Source organism: Lates calcarifer, unplaced genomic scaffold, assembly GCF_001640805.2.
Source record: "Lates calcarifer isolate ASB-BC8 unplaced genomic scaffold, TLL_Latcal_v3 _unitig_5312_quiver_1225, whole genome shotgun sequence".
NCBI lineage: Eukaryota > Metazoa > Chordata > Actinopteri > Centropomidae > Lates > Lates calcarifer.
In genome coordinates this window covers 1-25073 of record NW_026117443.1, presented here as the reverse complement: position 1 = coordinate 25073, position 25073 = coordinate 1, and the positions used below count along the sequence as shown (strand labels likewise).

The window sequence follows — 25073 nt, the reverse complement described above, 5'->3', positions numbered from 1 at the left end:
ATGAACTACTGAGCACATTAGATCAAGTCTAACCACTGTGTGTGAGAAGCCTTTGGTGGTAAGGCTGAACAATTCTGTGTAGAAACCACTGAGATCAATGCTGTCCAACAAAAGACACCATGTACTCCCATGTTCTAATGTCAAAAGCTCTGGGTTCACAAATGTGTCACCTTCATCTGTTTATGAGCATAAAATATGTTACATTTGTTGTTGCCCTATCCTGTCACACTGCATTCATTTGATATTTACCCATGAATCCTCACTGCAGTTTTAACCACACAGTATGATTTGGGCTCTGTGCCTACTGTAGCACCTTCATAGAATGAGTGACAGAGAGATGCCTACACAGATGATGACTGATGGTAACATACGTTGTTCAGCCCTGCCTTACAAAAGTCAAGTTCAAACACTACGGATGACTACTTGACTCATATTCTGTTGCAGCCATTTTTGTGGCATATCTTATTATTTAGAGATTTCAAGTTACTTAATAAAAAGGGTCATGCGCGTGAGATATGATATAATTTGTAAGCATGTTTGTATATTCTATTGATAAACTGTCATTTATTCCTGTTTCTGCTACAACTGCTCCTTCAAATTTAGATGAATAACTGTTATTTGCTACATATGACACACATAATAATATCATCATCACATTCAGATGTTCAGTATTTTCTTCATCTCATCACCACCACCAGTGTCTAGACCCTGGGGGTTTCCTATACCAAACACAGCCTCATCCCCTTTCAAATATGATGACATAATAATGGGGTCTAATCCCCAATGATGCTCACACGTCACACCTCATTTTTCTCTTCTTTGTGCACATGGCAATATAATTTTGTTGACTGAGAATGAAATACATTTGATAGTAATCTTTTACAGATAAAAATGACTTCAGCAAACTATGCTGCTTGTTTGGACAGTCAGTCAGAAACATGAGATCATTTTGTGAGACAAGAAAAATATTTGAACAATGAAAGAGAAAATACATGTTTTATTTAGAATCTACATCCACCCTCACCATGTTTCCCTCCCTCCATCAAGAGGGTGGACATGCCTGGCTGCTCCTCTGTCACACCAACAACAGTGACTGAGTCAGCACTGGCTTTGACCTCCTGTTGAGAGGGAAAGAACATGAGCTATCATCTTGTCAGATACATTGGTCCACCTGTTACTCCAACCAAAATCTCTATGAAATGAATCTATGAAAAACGCAGAGATGGCAAAAATCCATCAGCCTACCTCCTGCAGTGTGATGTTTTTCAGTGGAATGCTGTCTTTTCCACTTCTCACCTCCTTGACTGTAGACACCTGAAAAACAGGACACATTCATATTAACTCCACCTTTTATACCAAGCTCTTCAATTTTATTCCTTTAATACTATAACAACCCAAAGCAAACAAAAGCAGCCTTGATCAGGATATGATTTGAAGAATCAGGAGAGGTCAGTGACAAATAAAACACTGAAAGGTCAAAAAACTGCTGTAAAGTTTCTTAGAGTTTCTCCTTGGAAAGACTGAAAGAAGGACCTGGCTCAGTTCTTCAAATTTCTTCAGAAGCTTGAATATCACATCTTTAGTGTCCTATTTGTTTGCTTATTTCCCTTTGAGAGTGGCCTTGCTGATGCAAAATTAGGAATTGATGGCATCATTGCCAGTTTCTTAGAATAAAAGAGAGAAGTTAGAGAATGAACTTACCTCCACAACTTCTCCTTCAACAGTGAGAAGCTCCTGTTGGTTACTGCAGGACCTCAGGGGGGTCAGCAGCGATGCTGGTGCCAACAGAGCCTCTGCCTCCCTCTTGAGTTCCTCAGACACACTGATATTTGTAGAGTGGAAAAACAGTGTGTCCTTTGTTATATTTATTATGGAAGGAGGAGAGGTGCCTCTAAGTGTATATCCCCTGATTATATAGGCGTTTCCCTCAGAGACCTTGGGGGCCAACTCCTCAAACACTGTGAACTTGGCCGTGGAGGCCCCATCTGTGACGGCCACCACAGCATTTTTTTTGGTCACTGCAGCTTTTGCAGTGTTTTCATGGAAGGTCCAAGACAGGACCATCGCCTGCTCCACCTTTGCCATCACAAAAAGGTGGATGGGTGGCGGTTTAGAATATGGTGTTTCTGGCACCGTCCACAGAAGTTTCTTTAAGGCCATTCTGAAATGATAAATACACAGAAAAAGGTCATACAGGTGAGTGGGTGATTTTCATTTAGGCTTCTGATTGTCTGGTTGATACAGCCTATCATTTATTTATCTGCTAATGGAATATTTATCTATTTAAACAGTTATTCAATGTGTAAGCATATTGGTTAGTATTAGATACAGTTTTTTTCTACTACAGTGTTTTTTAATCCTAGCAGAATGATGACAGCTTCAGTTGGCTCTCCAGACAATGAATGAAAGGTGATGAAAGACCACTATAAAACATGATTAAAGGTACCTGGGGTGCCTATAATAATAGAATATGACAGTGTGAGACATCCCAGGTGCTGGGTTATTTGAGCACAGAAATTTAGTTTAGTAGCAAATTTTGTCCACAATGAATGGAAGTCAGTAAGCAATGTCCTGACAAGTATACCTGCGCAAACCTGTGTGTGTGTTGTTGTTGCTGTTGTATTACTTGGGGATATAAATCTGTTCAAACAGTCACACTGTGGGGATTTGGTGTACCTTTGGACACACAAAGCAAGTCTACATAACTTCTATAACTGAATTTCAACAGGGGTGGAAAGTAACAAAGTACTGTCCTTAAGTACAATGGTGAGGTACTACTTTATGCTGCTTTCTACTCCACTACATTTCATTAGTAACACTTGTGATGATGTACCTTTAAGATGCTATTTTTGTCCTGCTAGAAGAGGACAACATGGCTGACAGAAAGACTGGCTCAGGGTTGGCCACTCTGATTAGCCAATCACAGTTGGCTCACTAACTTTTGCCCAGCAACCAGTTGCCATGGTGCCATGGGGGGGGGGTTGGAGACTATGTTCAAATCCTTGAAAACTTCAGCTTCTTTGAACTTTAACTACTCCAGCATACTTTGTGCTAGAAACTTCATTTAAACTTTAAACAAGTCCCAATAAGTTCAGCTATTAAGCTTGCATTCAACGTTTTCATATCTTGTACAGTTTTTGAATGACAGCAGTTTATATTTCATGCTGTTTTCTGGCAGTTTCTGGGTTTTTAATGGGTGTGTATTGCGCTGGCTAGAGTGGGTGATGTCAGCAGTGAGGTCACCCACTCTAGCTTTCAGGCCTTCAACTTTTTCTGAAATGTTTGTGCTTTACCTCTTCTCCTGCCCACACCTTTCACTTCTCACACACAATTTATTCCTCAAATTGTAGATCATTTTGTGCTCTGTCACACAGTGTGACTCCCTAAGCCACAGGATTTATGGTTCTTGAAGTAGCAGCCTCTGATCACCAAGAGGAGCCCTCAACTGCTCCATTCATCTCCATATTGGGTCTCCTCAGACATTATCCAAACCAGGCCAGTTTTTAAACTGCCATACTGTGGTCATTTTTCACTTTATCTACACAAATAACACATGTCTGTGTTCAGTAAAGTCTCCTGACACTGGTAGTTACCAGATATTATTGATAGGAGTTATGGTTTTTTAATTATTAGGAGGAGTTCAAGAGGTGCACAGAGCAAAATCTGACTCTGTAGAGGCTGAGACCTTGATATTGCTATGGCAACCTGTGAGTGCAGTTGGACTCAAACAGGTGACTGTGATCTCTGATGTCTGTGCTGTTTATCAAACTCTTGACTTACTTTTCTGTCAAAATCCTGCTACAAACTGTCTCCACAGCACATAGAAGATGTGGATTCACACACAGTTCAACAGGTTTCACTTCAAACAGGTTTTAGAGCAGTTTTAATCAGGAGTAACTTGGCAGTTAATTTCAGTTGGTGATAGAAAACACAGAAAGAAAAACTTCATACCTCTTTCTCTCCATTTGAATTGTTTGAGTCAAACCCTCAGCAGCTGATTTTACCTTTCAACTGTTTCTACCTCTTTTACATTTTGATTTCCAACTTTTGATTCTGCATTTGACTTTTGGCTATTTTCTCAATGCATTTGATTGTTAGCATTTGATTTTTACCACTTCATAGCTAGTAATTGCTATTGCTAATGATTTATTGTCAGTTCTATAAATGACATTTTTATCTGTTTGGTCAATATCATTTTCAATTGCAGACTCAGCAAAATGCCCTTGTGTTTACTTTGCCACCGCTCGTTGAAGAAGGCTACTCAAGAGAGATTGAGGCGGGTCATAACCCGTAGAAGGCTGAAGTTCCAGAAATAACTTTGAGACCGTTCAGGGCAATTGTACATAGTTTATATTCTTAAGGAAGTTTTGAAATAGATTTTTGTGTGCAGTGCTGTTGAGGGTTCCTCTTGTTGTTGTTCTTGTTGCTTTATTGTACGTTTTGTGTGTCTAATAAATGTTCTTGCTTCTGAGATTTCTTTGTCAACTTGTGTCATTTGAACACATCCTTCATGAGGAAAGTCTTCAGTCCACCATATCCAGTTTTGCCTGCTGAAAGGGACGAGTCCAGAGTCATCATTTTTGGTCTCAAATCACTAGCAGTGGTAAACAATTGGTGTGCATTCAGTCCATAAGGGACTCTTGTTTTTAACTTTTCTATCCAGAGGGCCTCGTGTCTCCTCCGTTGACCCTCCGTCCACGCCGGGTTGGATTGAAGGCCAGTGATGGAAAGATATTGCATTGGATGAATTTGGAAGTGTTGAACCAGTGGGGTGGTCAGTCTCTCCTCCCCAATGGTGAACAGATGCTGTTTCGGGTGTGCTAATAGTGGTTGGCCTGTTTGCCCTATGTAGGTTTGATTGCAGGCACGACAGGTTATAGCCTAGATCAGGTTCCTGGTTTGGAGAGAGGTTGTCCATTATTGGGGTGTTGGCTCCCCCATGTGGGTTATTAAGGAATGTTCTGGGGTGAAAGGCCCAATGTTGTCCTCTTTTTTGACCTGGTCCCTGTCTTTGGAACTTAGCTCTTACCAAAGTGTCTTTGAGATTTTTTTTTTCTTAATGCTGAGATTGGTTGGTAATGCTTAAGTCGGTAGTGCTGCATCATGAATTTCTTGATTTCTTTCTCTCCTTAGGATGAGCCAGTGGGCAGCTGAGGTCTAAGCAGGAGGACAGATTGGTGGGTTTCAGTGCTGACGTCATCAAGGAGAAGCAGTAGGCCTCCTTTGTTAGAGATGGTCATGCAAAAATTGTAACTTCAGGGCATCAAAACGTTTAGCTCTCTTAAAACATTATAGATTGAAACATCTACACGCTGGTCAAGGCCGGTCACTACCTTGCTTGTACTCAGATTGTTCATGTTCATTTGTGAATCTTTTGTCAGTTCAGATCAACGAGGAATTCAGAAGAATAACTACAGTTTCCCTGGAGCAGAGCTTCATGTACAGACTTGACCACTACACACCAAAACTTATTGCCCTGATGAAGGCCAGGGGAGGTGTTGTAGGGACCAAGCTGAGGCCGTTCCTGGACAAACTGAGTCAGGTGTGTTTGTCCAAAATTATGCTTTGGTGACCTTTTTTTGTAGGGAGACAGACCTCAGTGTACAAATATAAGGCAGAAAAATTCTGCACTCAAAGTCCCCACACAGTGTGTGACACTGAAGGTACATGTATTAATTTTGACCCTGTCTTTAGACGTGAATGTGATTGGACAAAGACAATTCAATGTTCAACTGAGGGCAAACGATTCCGCTTGCTCCGTACACTCAGATCACAGCTCCTTGCTCCTCGTATGTTCTCGTGTTCTCACTTTACACATCATTGTGTCTAAATAATAGATGTGATGCTGTTATCCGCAGCCTGATCCTGTACCTTGGCAAGAAAGTTGAGGAACTTTTTGAAGATTTCCTGGTAAAGCATGATTTTATTTAAAAGCATTTTTAATGACGCCTTTTAAAATTTGAATGTTATCATGTTATCATCACAGTTAAAGTTAACCCTAAGTTAAGAGAGGAGGTAAAGGAAGAGATGAAGATATTCTGCTCAGCTTTTGTGTATACTCACAAAAATCTGGGATTACAAAGCCATAGGGTTTCCTCGCACTATAAAGTGTCAAAGGCACACAATTTATGGCTGAGAGCAACATTCAAGCAACATTCATTTGGGGGCTACAGTCTGTGGAGTGCAGTCATCTTGCACCATGTTCTACAAATGTTTTGCTAATGCAAATAGATTTGACTCAATTGAACGTAATCTGAGCTGTGTTTAATGATGGTTATTTTTAGCACCCTGATACTGAGGTCAACAAATCAAGCAATTTTATTAGTATTTGTTTCTCAATAGAATTGTCTTCATTGTTCTTGTAAATTGTATGCAGGAGAACAGCCGCAGTGATGCCTCTCGACACATCCTCAAGATCCTAGTTGTCCACAGTGCTGATGGAGAGGATCCAGTGGATGTATCCATCCTTGTTGAAGGCAAGGAGATGTTGCAAGGATGTGGCAATACTGCTAAAGCTTGCACGCTGCTTATGCAGCTGATTTATGCCCTCAACCTTGCGTACCCCCCAACACTGCACTATACTTTTGAAGTGTTTGAAGTTACTGTCTTAAAAGCTATCGCCGTGGCAAATACTGCTGCTGGTACACCCCAAATCACTTCTACATCTCGTAAATGACTTAAACAACAATTTACAAAGACACTGTCAGCTCCATGGGACCCTCTGCTCACATACAGCTCACCTGGGTCACACAGACTGAGGGCAGCAGCCTTCCTCAGCTTTGACTTTGCTAAAGACTGTGTTGGATGTAGGATGTTGAAAAGCACTATTCCAGCTCTGTGTTGGGTGCAGTGGATTTGTCTGGAAGAGTATGGCACTATTGACACTGACATATCAATGACAGTCTTAACTTGTTAACATGTTAATTTAGCATTTCTGATAAGTTCATGTTGGTGAGTACAGATTGAAATATTTATGGAATAGCACACAGTTGAATGAGCATTCAGTCATACTTTGTCAAAAAGGCAAACATTTCTATATCAGTGGGTGCTGAGATGGCAGCTGAGATTTCACTTGAGCCTCTCAATATTCAGGGATGATTTCACACTGTTTAATATTGACAAAATAAACAGTTTACTAGTATTGTATTTTAGTTGTGTGATTTGTGATGAAGAATATTAAATGCTAGAAAAATCAGAAAATGGATTCTGTAACATTTATCAAATTGCTATAATTGCTATAAATAACAATTTCAATAAAGAATGACTGATGCTTTTTATAATAATTATTTTATAAATAATTGTTTATATGCAGTGTCTTCAACAAATAAAACTACCTTCATTTAACCTTTGTAATACACTTAAATCACTTCTTTGTGGTCATGTAATTAATGTAAATAAATTGTGAGTATGTGGATGAAATACTCAAATCATTTACTTATGTAAACCTCCATAACACTGTGTTGTTGTACACAACTGGCTGTAAAATGACCTCAGGTAAATGACTATTTCTTCTTTATTTATCATTTATCATGCATATTATACCTTTATTGTTGTATTCTGCTGCTGCTGCCATTTGCACTATATACTGTTATATTCTATTTTATACCATTGTATTATTCTATCTTGTACCGTTTTTGTTGCATTCACATACGGACTACTGTGACAACCAAATTTCCCTTTGGGGATGAATAAAGTCATCTATCTATCTATCTATCTATCTATCTATCAGAAGAAGAAGAAGAAGAAGAAGAAAGTAGTTCCAATAAAAACTGTTGACAGTAATCTAAATCAATATCAGTAATCACTATAATCAGTATTACAATAATCTCAATCAAGTCACAAGTCTTTATAAATGTAATCACAAAACACACTTTTTGTTGTCACTTTGTATTTCAAACACTTGTTTTTGAACAGTTTGAACATGAGAAAAATCTTTGTAGAAACATGTTTCACTTGTAGTTTGTGAAGTGGCAGGTCAGAGTTTTCTTGGCTGAAAAGGAAAACACAAGAAGAGAACAACTTTTCAGACCAGTCTCAAGTTATTACAGGGAAGTTAAGCTGCTTTCAGAGACATTAGCTTCCTACCTTTTATATGTGAGTGTTCATTCTTCGTAATGTCCTCCACCTCCTCTCCACCTCCTCTGTCATTATCTCACTAAACAAACAACAGAAGACAAACAGGTTGTAGTTAAAAACTTCAAATAATGAACTTGATAAAAACTGATAATAACATTAGATAAATGGATGTTTACCTTTTACATGAGAGGGTTTCCACTTTATAATGCCCTCCACCTCCTCTCCTCTCCTCCACTCTGATTTTCCTCTTTTCTTTCCTTTTCTCGTCTCCTCTCTCTCTTCCTCAATCGTGTCTCCTCTCCTCTTTCTAAAAAATGCAGATGAGGGGATAATAGTTACATTTTCAGTGAATAAATGTGAACAGATGGATTCTTCCTGTGTATCATGTAGACAGTATGACATAAACAGATGTTTTTCTTTTTGATGGTGACGGTTCACTTTTCATATTGTCCTCCACCTCCTCTCCTCTCTCTAGAAGAAAAAAGACAAAAAACAAAAATGTAGAAATCAGGTAAACAGAAGTATAATAATTCATCACTGCACGAAATCTGATAACAACAAGAAATATTTACCTTTTACATGAGAGGTTTTACACGACATGTTGCCCTCCCACCTCCTCTCCTCTCCTCCCCTCTCGTCTTTTTTCCTTTTTTCATGTCTCTTCCCTCATTTTTTCTCCTCTCTGCAGAAATAAATGACAGACAAAAGGGATTAACAGTTAAGAACTTCAAATAATGAATTAAATGAACTTAGAATCTGGTAATAACAGTAGATAAATGGATATTTACCTTTTAGATGAGAGGGTTTACATGTCATGTTGCCCTCCACCTCCTCTCCTCTCCTCCACTCTGATTTTTCTCTTCTCTTTTCTCATCTCCTCAGCCTGTCTTCTCCTCTTCTCTTTAAAAAAAAACCCTTTCCTCCCCTCTGCAGAAATAAATGACAGACAAAAGGGAATAACAGTTAAAAACTTCAAATAATGAACTTCATAAAATCAGGTAATAACAGTAGATAAATGGATGTTTACCTTTTAGATGAGAGGGTTTTCATGTCATGTTGCCCTCCACCTCCTCTCCTCTCCTCTGTCATCATCTCTCTGAATGAAAAACAGAAGACAAACAGGTTGTAGTTTAAAACTTTAGAAATCAGGTAAACTCAGGTATCATTCATCATTACATTAAATCTGATAATAACATGAAATGTTTACCTTTTATATGAGAGGGTTTACATGTCATGTTGCCCTCCACCTCCTCTCCTCTCCTCTCCTCTCTCGTCATCTCTCTAAAAGAAAAACAGAAGACAAGCAGATTGAGCTAAAAACTTTAGAAATCAGATAAACAGTGATATAATTCATAACTGCATGAAATCTGATAATAACATGAAAGACTTACCTTCTTCTTCTGAAGGACTCCTCCTCCTCTCCTCCCTGTCGTACATCTTACCTTTTCCTTCCTCTTCTCTTCTCCCTTCTCTTCCTAAATGATTTCTTCCCTATTGTAATAATTTCTTCTCTAGCATAACTACACATGCTACCTACATGCTAACTTTCTACAGCTGACCCCTGCCATGAGGCCCTTGTCACTGCAGACTCTTGTCGGTCTAGGGTGGGCGTCGACAGACATGTGAACCTCCTTGACATGGTGTCGCCATCCTTTTCTTTCTCTGTCACAGAGCAGCTTCACTGGGAGGTCGAAACACGTTGGAGGTTCACGCTATCCCTCCCAGATCACACTCGCTCTGTGCAGACACCCTGCCTGAGTCATGGTGCAGCAACAAGAACACCATTCTCACGCTGCATGGCCCCTCAATCAATTCAATTCAAACTAATTCAAAGCAAATCACACAAGTTCAATACAAAATCATTCACAAAAAATGTAAGGAAATTAAAATGTGTAATGATAACGACGTAATGACTCTGGCTTACCTGGAGACCTACCTTCAGCCTTAATGGTCCTTTTGCACCCCATGGAATCATATGGCTCCCTCCTCTCCATGAAGGACCGGACATCCTTCACCCACTGCGGTTCAGGCTGGTTCCCAAACAACCCAGGTGGACTGGTTGGCTCAGGTGGTCCAGGGGGGCGCACCTCCAAACGCTGACTGGGTGGTTCAGGTGGTCCAGGGGGGCGCACCTTGGAAGGCTCAGGGGGCGACTCGTTGTCCGGAGACGAGCACCTAGACCAGGAGCGCAGAAAATCAAAGCACAGAGAGAATGAAATACAGCTGATGGGTGGCTCAGGTTGGTCCGGAGACGAGGAGCTAGAAGAGGAGGAGAGAGGAGAGAGGAGAGGGAGGAGAGAAGGCGAGGGGAGCGAAGAGAGAGAAGAGCCAGAGAAGGAGGCAGAGGCATCTGCTGGAGGTGCTTCTGCAGGCTCAGGGGGTGACTCGGGTTTGTCCGGAGACGAGCACCTAGACCAGGAGCGCAAAAAATCAAAGCACAGAGAGAATGAAATACAGCTGATGGGTGGCTCAGGTTGGTCCGGAGACGAGGAGCTAGAAGAGGAGGAGGAGAGAGGAGAGAGGAGAGGGAGGAGAGAAGGCGAGGGGAGCGAAGAGAGAGAAGAGCCAGAGAGGGAGGCAGAGGCATCTGCTGGGGGTGCTTCTGCAGGCTCAGGGGGAGGCTGAGGGTCCCTCCTCAGGATGAGCTTAGGAGGATGGTCTGATACCTCAACACAAGTCCAGAATGAAGAGAGAGCAGAGGATGAGGAGCTTGGAGAGGAGAGAGAAAAGGGAGAAGAGCCAGAGGAGGAGGCAGGAGGGGAGAGAGAGGTGAGAGGTGAAGCTCTGCAGGAGGCTGCTGCCGCCGGGACCTTATGGAGGACCACCTGAGGGATGATGGAGCGGCTGGGGACAGGAACAAGAAGCGCTGTCCAGGTGTCCTGCTGCGTCTGAAGGTAGAAACATATACAACCTTTAGAAGTCTGCTCACATCACATAAACATACCATCAACTGTTACCACAGTAACTTTCACACATCACTGAAATAAAAGTTCCACAATGCAATAAAACTATAAAATAATTTGCATGCATTAAATTATACTTAATACAAAATAATTGATTACTTTCTCTTTCAATAATCAGTTGATAGCTCGGTGTATATAATGTTAGGATGAAAAAACTAGCAAATATTCACATCTGAGAAGCTGGTACAAATGAATTTCTTTGGCACTTATGACTAAAAAAAAATTAGACAATTAATTAATGATCAAAATTGGTACCAATTAATTTTCTGACAATCTACTAATTGACTAATAACCTTAGCTCTAGACAACTGGTTGGTTTCTGGGTGGTTAGGGAAATGAAATTATATTAACTTAAAATACCATGTATGTATGTTCTTACCGTGATCTGGCCACGAGCTGTTGAGCGCGCTTCCACAGGCTCAGGGGGCGGCTGAGGGTCCCTCCTTGGGATCTTCTGGGGAGGAGGTCCTGATGCCTCAACAGGCCAGAATGAGCAGCCTGGTAAGGAGAGAGAAAAGCGAGAAGAGCCAGAGGAGGAGGCAGGAGGGGAGAGAGAGGTGAGAGGTGGAGTGCTGTGGGAGGCTGCCGCCGGGACCCTGTGGAGGACCACCTGAGGGATGATGGAGCGGCTGGGGACAGGAACAAGAAGCGCTGTCCAGGTGTCCTGCTGCATCTGAAGGTAGAAACATATACAACCTTTAGAAGTCTGCTCACATCACATAAACATACCATCAACTGTTACCACAGTAACTTTCACACATCACTGAAATAAAAGTACCACAATGCAATAAAACTATAAAATAATTTGCATGCATAGCTCTAGACAACTGGTTGGTTTCTGGGTGGTTAGGGAAATGAAATTATATTAACTTAAAATACCATGAATGTATGTTCTTACCGTGATCTGGCCACGAGCTGTTGAGCGCGCTTCCACAGGCTCAGGGGGCGGCTGAGGGTCCCTCCTTGGGATCTTCTGGGGAGGAGGTCCTGATGCCTCAACAGGCCAGAATGAGCAGCCTGGTAAGGAGAGAGAAAAGCGAGAAGAGCCAGAGGAGGAGGCAGGAGGGGAGAGAGAGGTGAGAGGTGGAGTGCTGTGGGAGGCTGCCGCTGGGACCCTGTGGAGGACCACCTGAGGGATGATGGAGCGGCTGGGGACAGGAACAAGAAGCGCTGTCCAGGTGTCCTGCTGCATCTGAAGATGGAAACATACACAACAAAGGTACCACAATGCAATAAAACTATAAAATAAAATGAACCATAAAAATAAATGACATGCGTTAAGTCATACTAACACAAAGTACATTATCTTTTTTTTTTAAATAATCCATTGATTGTTCAGTGTATATAATGTCAGAAATTAATAAAACAAACAACAAAAAAACTAGCAAATATTATTTTTGAGAAGCTGGTATGAGTGATTTTTTGTGTATAAAAATATTGAGATAATTAATCAATTATCAGAATTACTGCCAATTAAGTTTCTAGCAATCCACTAATCAATTAATCAATTATTAAATAAATGTAAGCGGTTTATCAGGTCGGCACATATCACAGTTCACAATCGGACATAAAACTGAATAATATCTGTGCGCCGTTCTGTGTAAAATACATCAAAAATATTTTCAAATTAAAAGATATTGTCACTACATGTATTACTTATGGTGTGAGCGAGAAGATATACAAACGTTATTTTTATTCATAGGCTACCTCTCAGCATGCTAACGGTTCAAAGTGATTGAAGGAGACCGTAAACCAAGCTTTTGGTTTCTTTGGGCAAACTTAAGACAGTCAAAGTCAGTCCCATTTGGCTAATTTACACTGATAGTTGAAAAATATTTCCAATATTTGCAGTCAATGTTGGACTCAAAGGCAAAATGCATTGAAAACAACATGGTTTTATAATTTGAAAAAAAAAAACGTACTTTTTCCAAGTAAAAATCCTCGTTGGTGACAGTAGCTGTCAGGTAGCTGCTCGGGTGCGATGAGAAGTCCTCGTTGAAGTCTCTTTCCTCAATGTAATTGTCTCTTTTTTCAAAGAAATCCAGTGCAAATAGAAAGCCAACAGTTTTCTGATCATCTGGAGTTTGTTTGTGTTTAAAAGATGATCGGTTCTGAACGATGCACCTTAAAAAAAAAACCATGGTAACAATGGAACCTTCAGGTATGTTCTAACAGCACGCGCGTTCCGACAGAACATCTCTCCCTGAGAGGTTTCATCCAATCAACATGGCGAGAAATACACAGTTCAAGCTCTCATGGACTCACAGTGAGTCCCGCGTCTGAAAGTCCTCCTGTCTCGGCTTCTGCTCGCTCATTAAGCTCAGAATGAAAAACTGCTGTCTCCACACTGTAAATGCAAACATTGTCCTGACTAAAGCTAAAACAGTGCATTTAAACTTAATTCATACTAGTTTTTTATGTTTACTTGCTCACACTGAGTTTTCTGTACTTTTGATCAACAAACTTATTTCATTTAATTCTATGTACATGGTTTAACTGAGTGTGTAGCTTGGTTTGCGGTATGAGACCTAAGTTGCAGAACTGTGTGCCCCCTTGCGCATGCCCATTTCCGGTTGGCGCGCATCTACCACTTTAAGCACGAGGCCAACTCGGGGAGCGGTCAAAGCCAGCACAGAAGGTGAAGTTGACTTCGGTAAGTAAAGCTTTTGTTTATAATCTTGTCAATATAATTTATTTTTTGGAATTTAGAGTTGTTCGAAGAAACCAGCCTGCAACTCCGGCTCTTCGACTTTCTGAGGCATTGGCATGTTAGCTTGTGTGTGTGTGTGTACGTGTACATGCGCGCGCGTGTACACAGAGCAGACGTTAAAAATTTAGCAGCAGTTCAACGTGAGTGAATCCGAATAAAAGTGCTTTGACTCGGTCTAAACGACCTGAAACGAGCCCCAGTGTGTTGTAAATCTGCAGCATATCTCCACCTGTTGCTGCACCAGCCCTACTGTCTGTTAGCTGCTGGATTAGCGCGCGCTGCTAATTTAGCTGTTTTCTTAACCAGTTAATTTAAGGCTGTGGAGGGAGCGGCTCCGTGCTTCACTTACAGGCACCAGAAGTCAGTGTCAGGTGCACTCATGCTCGTGCTGGGGTTTAAACCTTGGCTAAAGTCAGTCCGGAAGCTGTGTGTGACGTTAGTTAAGTTAAAGTTTGTTTGTAGTTTGTAGACACAACATTCAAACTGAGATCCTCTTCTCTGGCTCAACTGTACATGCCCCTGCCCCTTACAGCAGTCAGACCTGACCCAGTAAAGAAAAGGGAGTACAGTGCTGCAGCAACTGGCGTGTTAGATTTCAGCTTCTGTTAACTTGGGTTATGGGGAAAAGCACTGTAACACCTTCAAATGAAATTATGGACACAGATGTTGAAGACCTCTAGATAAAATATAATTTGACTCTCACTGAATAATTACAGTATTTTGTTGAATTCTGACACCTTGCTCTGGCTAGTGACTTAACCCAGTTTGTTTTATTTCATGCAGTGGTATGAGAACCTGGTAAATGAAAAAAGAACACAGAAGAAAGTCCAGGTGTGTAATGCTTTCATTCAGAAATTCGAAAATGCTGGTTATAGTGATGCTGATCTTTAAGTAATACATTTTGTCTGCATAAGGAGATTTTCATAGACACTGCTGTCTGTTTTATTGCACAAATTTGAAAACTATTGAAACAAAATTGATGACATGACTGTTAAAATTGTACTTAGTGATAGTGATAGTAATATTTCTTTTATGTTTTTTTTCCAGTTGGTGGCAGTTTGACAAGACATATCCTCCGTCACCAAGACTTTGTTGGCCACCAGGTCACCAGATTCTCTTACCCAGCCAGACCAGCTCAGCAACCGCAGCTTTTTGTCTCACTAAAAATCCATCAGAGACGGTATTGTCACTCTCAGTAATTTAACAGTCATGTTTATTTTTGTGTTTTAATTTGATCCACCACTGCAAAATTATTACATTAAAAACGTTTGTTAGAAAGCAGAATGGGAACCTAACAAGCTAACATCTCAAAGGGCAGGTTGCTAATCCCAAATATTTTAACATTAGTCATTATGATAGGTGGCCACTGTCTCTTTTAGTCAAACTTGTTGTTGTATTTCATGTGTGTAGTGTCTCCTGGAAGAGGCATGCAGTGGACATGTAGGTTTTGCACTTCTGTCTCTCCAAAACGAGGCGAGCTATTAAAGCATTACAGATTAAAGCATGGTGGCTTCACAAGAACCTCCCCAATACCATGTCTTCATCAGCAGTGTATTTGCATATTCAAATCATTTAATGGACTGAAGGTTCATTTATCCAGATTTCACTCACAGATAACCAGTGAAAAAGGTGATGTGCAAACATTTAATTGTCAAATGTGCAAGTTTAATGAGCCCTGCAGTGAAAATGATTTTTTTTTTTTTTCACATTTATGCCAGCATCTGAAGTTGATAGAAAAAATGCAGTGCCCCTATCTGGATTGTGATTTTGAGACAAATGTCTATTCTGCTTTTAACACACACAAAAGTAGGAATCATGACCAGAAGTATTCTACATCTAGTCTGCAGTTCAAACCAGGAATAGCTGTGCAGGTCTGTGGCACTGAGGAGAGCACTTCTCTCCCAGCTGAACCTGTGCCAGCTGATGATGTCACTAGTTTAGAAGAGGAGCTGGCAGATGTTGGTATGGACCTTGACCTTGACCTTGACTCTCAGCTTGAGCACAATTTAGCCTCCCTTTCCCTGAAAATGCAGACAATACTGAACATATCTGAAGGTGCTCTCCAAGAAATGATCCAGCAAATAGGACAGGTATTCCAACTTTGAGAACCGCTAATGTTTTCTGTGGTTGAGAAGATACTCAGACGCCATTACCCTGATATTGATAATGCTGTTGTTAAGGAGGTTGTCCGAGCAGTGACTGACACAAATGTATTTTTGAAACACACATCAACTGGAGGCTCGCTCTCAACCTCCAATAGGAGAGCAACTTAGATAGTGAAAGAATTTCCTGTCGTGGAACCTGTAGAGTTTGTCACTGATAAGCAGGGTCAAAATATAGTTTACATTCCACTGCTTAAAATGCTCAAGGCACTGTTGAGCAAAGATGACGTTTTAGACAAGGCTCTCACCACCAGCAGTTCTAAAGTAAGTGAATACAGTAACTACAGGAAGAGTTCTCACTTTAGTGAAAATGAAATTTTAGCAGAAGACGAATTCAGAATTGCCCTGGGCTTGTATATTGATGACTCTGAGGTTGCAAACCCACTTGGAACATCTAAGAAGAAGCATAAACTGTGTGCAGTATATTGGGTTCTTGCCAATCTACACCCAAAGTACCGCTCATCCCTTCATTCCATACAGTTAGCTGTTTTATGCAAGGTAAAATTAAAGAGAAGGGGTATCGTGAAGTCCTGTGCCCACTTATTGAAGACCTTGTGTCACTTGAGGAGAATGGGGTTTATGTTGAAAAGTTAGGAGCAAACATAAAGGGGACTGTGCTGTACGTTGCAGCAGATAACTTGGCTGCCCATGCATTGGCAGGATTTGAAGAGAGCTTTATTGTGGAGAAAATGTGCAGGTTTTGTATAGCCACATGAGAAGAAATCCAAACAAAAAGTGTCAGCTCAGGTTTTTACACACTGAGAACCAAAGATGCCCATGACAGACAGGTTCAGGAAGTCACACAGAACACATCTAAAGCAGCACATTATGGAGTCAAAGGCAAATGTGTGCTTAGTGAAAGCTTGAAATACTTTCATGCTATGGATGGATTTCCTCCAGATATTCTCCATGATCTTTTGGAGGGCGTGGTCCCATTTGAGTTGTGCATTCAAGATCTGATAAAAAAAGAAGTACATCTCTCTTGAGACACTAAATCAGTCCATCAAAGAATTCCCGTACTCCTTTTCTGATATAACCGACAAACCCCAACCAGACCCGACACCGACATCAAAAGATGATGGAATACCATTTGGACTGTGCTTCCTTTTTCAAAGCAGCACTCCAAGCAGAGTAAAGAGCATAATGATTTCTTCCCTCCCAGGGAACATTCAAGACATGTTGCACCAAAGATGTGGTCTCCAAAACACAGTCCTGTCAGCTCTGTCTGTCAATATTGATGGAATGAACCACGCTTCAGATATGGTGGTTTCTGTAGGTTCATGTGGAGGCCTTCCAGAGTTCAGACAGATTAAGCAAGTGCTAGTGCTTAATGCAGACATTGTTTTCTTGTGCAAACCAATGATAGCATGGTATCATGAGCACCTTCATGCTTATGAATTGACACAAAGCAGCACAGGCTTGGTTGCAACTCAACTGACTGAGTTCAATGATGGTTTTCCTCCAGTGTACCGAGTCAGAGGCACATTGTTTGTTTCTTTGAAACATTACATATTATGCTAGCTGCACTAACTTTATGTCTCTCTTCTTTGTAGAATGATGGAACAGAAGTGGCCAATCGTCATCGTCACTGATTGTGACATTAGAAGAATCAGTCTTGATGAAAAACCAAGCGACCTTGAGTCTCTGTTGGATCACTTGAAAGTTAAACTGGCACTGCCATATGACTTTAATCTACAGTTTGAAGACCCACTGTTTAACAATGCCCTCTGCAACCTGACAGATGTGTCAGAACTGACACAGAAACTGAAAGTTATAAATCTCAAGTACTTCTCTTTGGTTTCTAGCACACTGTCCTCACCAAGCACATCTGATACAGATATACTGTATACAAGTAAAGAAAAATCTCAGCTGATGAGGCCCGATCCTTGGCCTTCTGAATTTGATATTCCAGAATTCTCTGTGGATGTAAATTTCCTACTGAGACAGGGAGACCTTGCCTATATGAAGGCTGGAACTCGGATGGATGTTACCCGGGACATGAAACATGTGATCTTAGAGAGACTTGCAGAGACAATGTACAAGTACACGGCATACCCCACAGAGGAACACTGTTGAGAAGTGGCCTCTGCACTGATTGCAAAACATCCTTGTTTGAAAGAAGCTGGATCACCCACTGGATATTGCGGTTGGAAGAATAGCATTAAGTTCAAGATGGGGAATTTCTGTACAAAAATGAGAAGATCTGGAATGGTCGATGTCACAGTGAATGGCAACAAGCGGAAGAGGGATTCCCCTGAAGGAGAGCCATCATGTAGTAACATAAAAAGGCCAAAAAGAAGTGAGACAAATTTCTTACCAAATTTTCCTGATGGTGAAAATGCAGATACTCAGAGTCAGTTAGAAGTCAGCTTGAAAGTGAAGCAAAGAAAAGGCTTCCAGACTCAGCTGATGTGAAGAAAATGATGGACCAGACATTTTCTTTGCAACGCAAAAGGATGATGGAACGTTGGCCTGTGCTGTTCACAGAAAGTCAGGTATGGTCCACCTACACTTGCACTACACCATAAGTAATCATATTTTTCATTGTAGATTACTCTTTTCATTAGATAATTTTAATGATTAATTGATCATCTAGTAGACCTAACATTAAATGACTAGCATGGTGGAGGAAACAATTCCTTGGATGTGTTTATTTTTTGTTGACAGAGTTTCCAGTAAAAACCTCAAGAAAGACTTCTATGAATCTCTGGACCACCACACCACCCGTCTCATTGACCTCTTCAAATCCAGAAAAGGAGTCCTAGGCCAATCACTTGATCGCCTCCTCCAGCCAATCTATACACAAGTAAGTGTTGTTTCAGATTCTTCATCATTATCACCTTATAGTAGTGAGCTTACTTGTGCTTGAGGTAGTCATAGGGATAGTTCTACATTCTGGCAAATACACCTATTGTCATAATAATAATCTGCATAGTCATATGAGTAGGTACATTACTCATATGACTATGCGTCCGTGCACCCCACCCATCTGGAAAGTAGTTTCAGCTATGCATTTACCTTGAAAACAACTCATAACATTACATTACATTAACGTTTCATTATTATTTCACGGATCTTAAACCAACAGGTACTGATAATTAAAGTTAACCCTTAGAAGCTGATGATCACGCCGCCGTGATCAAATCACGTGACCACCTCATTACGTAACTGCACAGCGTAGAGCGCACGTAGAGAGATGCAGGCTGTGTGTGGGGGAGGTGCCGACTGCGTATGATCGGAAGTCAACCGCGGGAGAAATTTGCAGGAGTTTGGCGAGCAGAGAGAGAGACACGGAGAAAGAGAAATAGAGAAATATTGAATACATGAAGACAAAATCAAACGTATTCAAAAACGGCCAAAATAGGCTCAGGACTCTAAGGGTTAATGTACCTAATGTACCTTTAAATAATAACACGTACTGTTGTAGAAGTAGCAGCTGTAAGAATAATAATATATATAATCTACTACTTACACTACTATAGTACAAGTAATTATTTAACTACCTCAAGCACTTGGAATTCAATGTTGTAACCTGAGCACACTGCCTGTCGTAGTCTGATTGTTTTTTGTCATTTTTTCCATGAGACATCACCACAACACGCACTGCTGTCCTACAGTGTCTTCCCCTGTATCTTGGAGATAATTCCAGCGAATTCTTCCTCAGCTGCTCAGTAAGTACATTTATAATAATGATCATAATACCATCACACAGTGCTTATTTTATGACATCATCAGACCTCAGGTTTAGTTCTCAGATTTTTCTCAGAACTTTAGTGTCTTTAGTTGCTTCAAGTCCTGCAATGGGCATAACAGCATGACACAACACAGTCTCAGACAGAATAGTAAACTTTGCTAAAACTCAGGTCAAGTTAGGTATTACAGCATGTATTCATGTATGTATTATACTTTGCAAGCCAAACATGTTTAAGTGGGGATGTCACACACTACACATGTCGCATGGGTACAGTAAGATTTTATTGTGTGTCGTTTTAACTCCCAGTGTGTTTTTAATTTACATTTCTGATTTTAGTGTGTGGTTGTGTTTTATTGCATGTATTGCAGACTGGGAGTATGTTGTGCTTTTATTCTGAAAAGCCCATGCGGATGTGACACCCCACGGTGTAATCACCTGCACCTGTTAGAGCTAAAGAGTGGCGGGGCCATATAGGCTTCGGAGGAAACAGGACGCAGAGAGCACAGACGAGGCGGAGGAGGCACAGGGGACAGGCTGCAGGATCACGTCGGAGCTGCCGTTGACGGAGAAACCTAGGAAAAATCGTTGAAGGTTCCATGAAGAAGCGGGCAGAGTCCAGCGGTGTGAGTAGCGATCTGCAGCGAAGTGTAACCTGTACTTGTGTGTTTAAAAGTGCAGTGACTGCTGTCCCGCTTCCTTGTTAATTCGAGGTCGGCGTTCCGAGGAGGACAAAGGGGTGGTGCAGCGGCGTGGCGAGACCACCTTAGCGAACGGGCCGACGCTTCCACGACGGCAGAGCCTCTTCCACCGGTGTTCAACTGTGTGCGACAGCCCTGGCCTCCACAGATAAGACTCTGGACTGCTCCATTGGACTCTCCCACCATTTAGTTTTAGCCTCCCTCCTTTTTAACACCTTTTTACCAGCCCCGTTCTTATAGTCTTTTTAGTTTTATCTGTGTTTTTATATTTTTATTTTATTTTATGAATAAACCCCCGTGTTCCTGTCAAGGATCTGTGTTCTCTTGGTTTTAGCAACTGCTCTCTCGCCTGATTTTTAAACCACATTCATTTTTTATACATTTTAAATTAAACAAGGCATATAGCATAACCCGTTCACATAAGGAAAAATTTGGCGTTGTCGGCAGGATCAGGCCTCGAGAACAGCTGTGCGAGCCAAGAGACTAAAATCATGATGATGCCTGTGTATCCGGGGGCCCCGTGGCTGCCCAAGTTTAAAGGGCTTGGGGACAATTTGAAGTATTGTGATTGGAAGGAACAGATAACTGGGTTACTGGGAACACAGGAATTGACAGAGTCGAAGAAAGTTGATATTGTGCTGGGAGCGCTAGCTGGAGAAGCTAAACTTCAGGTTAGCGTATTGGAAGAGGATGAAAAAGACCAGGTTTGCAAAATTTTCCTCTGTCTAGACTCTTTGTATGGAGACCGTACCCCTGTCTCTGTTCTACGATCACAGTTTTTTAGTTGCACACAGAGGCCAAGTGAGACTGTGCCTTCATTTATTGAGGTTGCGTGAGTTATATTGCAGGCTGCGGCAGCATGACCCAGACAACTCACCCTCCGATGCTGCCTTACGAGATCAGCTGCTGCTTGGGCTACAAGAGAGCCCCCTGGCTCAGGCCTTGAAGGTTTATGCTCGCCGTAACCCTGAGGAAGACTTTGCTGCCATCCGCCGGGAGGCGCTATCACTAGACGCGGAGTATGGGAACACACAGACTGAGGTAACATGCTCATCTGTAAATAACTCTCGTGTCTCCCCTAAACCAACGCAGGGACTGGATCTGACTGGAAGGAGACTCTAAAACAGGAGATCATGGAGGATGTGAAAACACAGATGGGAGGACTCACCCAGGAACTGCTGAGGGAGATTAAATTGCTTCTCCAACCAGCCGCAGTTGCCCCACAGCCCTCCAGAAGGCCTGAGAGAGAAGGGCAGCGACCAACGTCGTATGCCAACGACCGGGACGAACAAGGTAGACCTATCTGCCGTAGGTGCAGACATGCAGGACACATAGCTAGGTTTTGTAGGGAGCCAAACACTTCGCAGCCGGCTTTAAACTAGCCGTCCCTGCTGCTGAGGTCCGAGGGGCAGGGGTTGCTGATTCACCACTAGGAGAGAAAGGGACCACCGAGGCATTTATTGGGCAAAGTCCTACCATAGGGGTGACCATTGAAGGAGTTAAGCTGCAGGGGTTATTAGATACAGGGTCGCAAGTTACTTTAATGTGAGAGAGTTTTCTGGAAGAACACTTCACCGAAGCTAAACTTGGGAAGACTCCTGTATTTTTCCGATTGAGAGCAGCTGATGGTTTAGAGATCCCCTACACTGGCTACGCAGTGTTAGACTTTGAGGTGGAGGGCATTAACATACCTGGGCGGGGAGGAGTTGTCGTGAAGGATGAACACTGCACACACCCGCTCATTATAGGTATGAATGTTGTGACTGCCTGTTGGAATGCCCTGTTTAAATGGCCTGCAGAGTCTGTTTCCTCCCCACCACCACTAAAGAATCAGAGGGTATGGAGGGATGCCTTCGCTACCTGCCGACACATTGAAGTCACTATGGAAGAGGACGGGTGGCTCGGATATGTGCGGCCAGCTCGCCGGAGCAACATAAGGGTCCCCCCGAAGAGTGAGGTGCTAGTGTGGGGCCGGGCTCGGATGGGCCCAAGAGGGACAGATTACTGTGCCCTGCTGGAAGCACTACCAGATGGCAGTAACGTGGGCGTGGCCAGGACGCTAGCGGTGGTAAGGAATGGCAGAGTCCCTGTTCGTGTCTGCAACCCACACCCTTACAGTCTGTCTATAGGTCGGTACGAGAAACTGGGGAAGCTGTACCACGTAGCTGAGACTGATGTGCATGGACCTCGTGATCTGAGCTTGTCCCTGGAAGAGGATGGAGTGGTTGAAGTGGCCTTGGTGGACGCAGCAGTGAACCTTGGACAGAGTGAGCTCCCACAAGAGGTGAGAGATTTAACTAACAGACCAGATCTGTCTGAAAATCAACAGGAAGAGTTGCGTGCCCTGCTGCTGAAGTGGGAAAAAGTTTTCGCCAAGCATGATGAGGACTTTGGCCGGACAGACGCTGTGCGACACCAGATCCACACTGGTGATGCAGCACCCATCAGGGAGAGGTATCGGCCCCTGCCCCCTCAGATGTACAAAGAGGTGAAGTCCCTGTTGTCAGGTATGCTTGAGAAAGGAGTGATTCGAGAGAGCTGTAGCTCTTGGGCTGCACCCATAGTCTTGGTAAAGAAAAAAGACGGTAGTTGGAGATTCTGTGTTGATTACAGAAAATTGAATGCAGTGACCCATAAAGATGCCTTTCCTTTGCCTAGGATAGAGGAGACACTGACCAATTTGAACAGAGCGGAGTGGTTTTCCACTGGCAGGTCGAGATGGACCCCCAAGACAGGGAGAAGACTGCTTTCACCACTCCACTTGGCCTGTTTGAGTTCGAACGCATGCCATTTGGATGGTGTAACGCTCCAGCCACTTTCCAACGGCTCATGCAACAGTGTTTAAGTGGTCAGGTGGCAGAGTCACTGCTGGTGTATTTGGATGATATCATTATCTATTCACCCGATTTCTCCTCTCACCTGCAGCATCTGGATGAGGTGTTTCAAAGGCTGTGGCGGCATGGACTGAAGCTGCGGCTGGACAAGTGTAAGCTCCTGCAACGCGAAGTGAAGTTCTTGGGCCATGTGGTAGATCAGCGAGGGGTAAGACCTGACCCAGATAAGATCTCTGCAGTACAGGACTGGCCGACCCCCTCCACTGTGAAACAAGTGCGAGCCTTTTTAGGATTAGCAGGCTACTACAGACGCTTTGTAGCTGGGTTCGCAAAAATTGCACGTCCCCTGAATGCACTGTTGACAGGCGCCCCTGCTGACAAACGGACAGAGACTCGGTCAGTACAGTGGTCCCCGAGTGCCAAGCATCCTTTGACGCATTAAAGGCAGCACTCACACAGGCTCCTGTCTTAGCATATGCTGACTACTCCCTGCCGTTCATTCTGTATACGGATGCCAGTAACCAGGGCTTGGGTGCAGTGTTGGCCCAAGTTCAGGGGGGGCAAGAACGTGTCATAGCCTACGCGAGCCGTGGTCTACACCCAGCTGAACAGAATGACGCAACTACAGCTCATTCAAATTGGAGCTTCTGGCACTCAAGTGGGCGGTAACTGAGAAGTTCAAAGACTATCTGACTGGTGTGCAATTTACAGTGTACACTGATAATAACCCTGTTGCCCATTTGCAGACAGCACGCCTGGGTGCAGTAGAACAGCGTTGGGTTGCCCAGCTTGCCTCCTTCAACTACAACATCAAGTATCGTTCAGGTAAAGCAATGTGAATGCTGATGCCTTGTCAAGGTTTCCAGTGGGGATTCCAGATGCTGAACCAGCCAACGCAGGGGCTCTGTTTTCGGCAGCTGTGGAACTAACCCCTAGGGGAGAGAGTGAGGAGTGGGCTGATGGCGAGTGGGAGATTGCTCAAGCTAGTGACCCTGATATTCAGGTTGTTAAGGGGTATGTGGAGAGACAAGTAAAACCCTCTGGACCTGAACGACATGCTATGTCCCGCAGAGCCCAGAAGATACTACAACAGTGGAAGAGGCTCCAGAATAAGGGTAACTTACTATGTCAGAGAGTGATCGACCCTCATTCTAATGAAGAGCATTTCCAGATTGTGTGTCCCAGTTCTAGATACCAAGAAGTCTGGAGAAAGACCCCACGAGGCAGCTGCTCATGCTGGTGTGGACTGGACCTTATCCCGAATCCGGCGAAGATTCTACTGGCCGGACCAGGAGGTGGAGGTACGTCGTCTGCATCAGAGTTGTGTTGCCTGCAGCCTGCAAAGAGAGAAGGTAGAGCCCAGGGCCCCACTAAACCCTATTACTGTGTCCTATCCTTTAGAGGTGATAGGTTTAGATTTTTTGTCCCTTGGTCGGCCCACAGATGCTTACCAAAACATCCTAGTTGCTACAGATCTGTTCACTCGTTTTGCCTGGGCCGTTCCTACACGCGATCAGACAGCTCAGACCACAGTGAGAGTGGTCCTAATTTTGAGTCAGCCTTGATGAAGCAGCTCTGTGACACTTATGGTATAACCAAAAGTCGCACAACACCATACCACCCAGCAGGGAATGGTAGTGCAGAGCGTTTTAACCAGACGTTGTTGAACATGCTTCGCTCACTGGAAACAGCTAAACAGAATCGTTGGCCTGAGCATATTCCTGAGTTAGTCCACGCCTATAACAACACAACACATAGCTCAACAGGTTATGCTCCCTCTTTCTTGATGTTTGGCAGACACCTACGGCTCCAGTAGACATAGAACTAGGAGTGGGTCCCCAGCAATCTTGTCACGGGCTAGGTGGGTGGGTGAAAGATCACCAACAGAGACTTTCCCTAGCTTACGGCATAGCAAGGCGAAAGATGGGCGAGGCAG

The 25073-nt window shown here is 42.9% G+C and overlaps 1 protein-coding gene across 3 annotated transcripts; it reads right to left on the bottom strand.

The window, feature by feature from the left end:
• Window positions 1-7790: 7790 nt before the first annotated feature.
• LOC108874340 (proline-rich protein 36-like) lies at window positions 7791-13534 on the bottom strand. 3 transcript variants are annotated; one of them, XM_051068867.1, is made up of 9 exons: window positions 12962-13534; window positions 11938-12231; window positions 11419-11712; window positions 9284-10964; window positions 9104-9172; window positions 8865-9003; window positions 8649-8758; window positions 8253-8547; window positions 7791-8155 (listed from the first exon to the last, which is right to left on the bottom strand). In XM_051068867.1, the coding sequence occupies exons 1-4, from the start codon at window positions 13178-13180 to the stop codon at window positions 9960-9962; spliced, it is 1812 nt and encodes a 603-aa protein (XP_050924824.1). In that variant the 5' UTR covers window positions 13181-13534; the 3' UTR covers window positions 7791-8155; window positions 8253-8547; window positions 8649-8758; window positions 8865-9003; window positions 9104-9172; window positions 9284-9959. The 3 variants fall into 3 exon arrangements, with proteins under 3 accessions (XP_050924824.1, XP_050924825.1, XP_050924826.1); XM_051068868.1 differs by lacking the exon at window positions 11419-11712; XM_051068869.1 differs by lacking the exon at window positions 11938-12231.
• Window positions 13535-25073: the final 11539 nt, after the last annotated feature.

What these genes read in the sequence shown, in the direction of transcription:
- LOC108874340 (XM_051068867.1), bottom strand. Translation starts at nt 13,180, where the DNA reads ATGGTTTTTTTTTTAAGGTGCATCGTTCAGAACCGATCATCTTTTAAA. An exon ending in AGGATTTTTACTTGGAAAAA is followed by an intron (nt 12,232 to 12,961) that starts GTACGTTTTTTT and finishes TTCCATCTTCAG; the next exon opens with ATGCAGCAGGACACCTGGAC. An exon ending in CAGCTCGTGGCCAGATCACG is followed by an intron (nt 11,713 to 11,937) that starts GTAAGAACATAC and finishes TTCTACCTTCAG; the next exon opens with ATGCAGCAGGACACCTGGAC.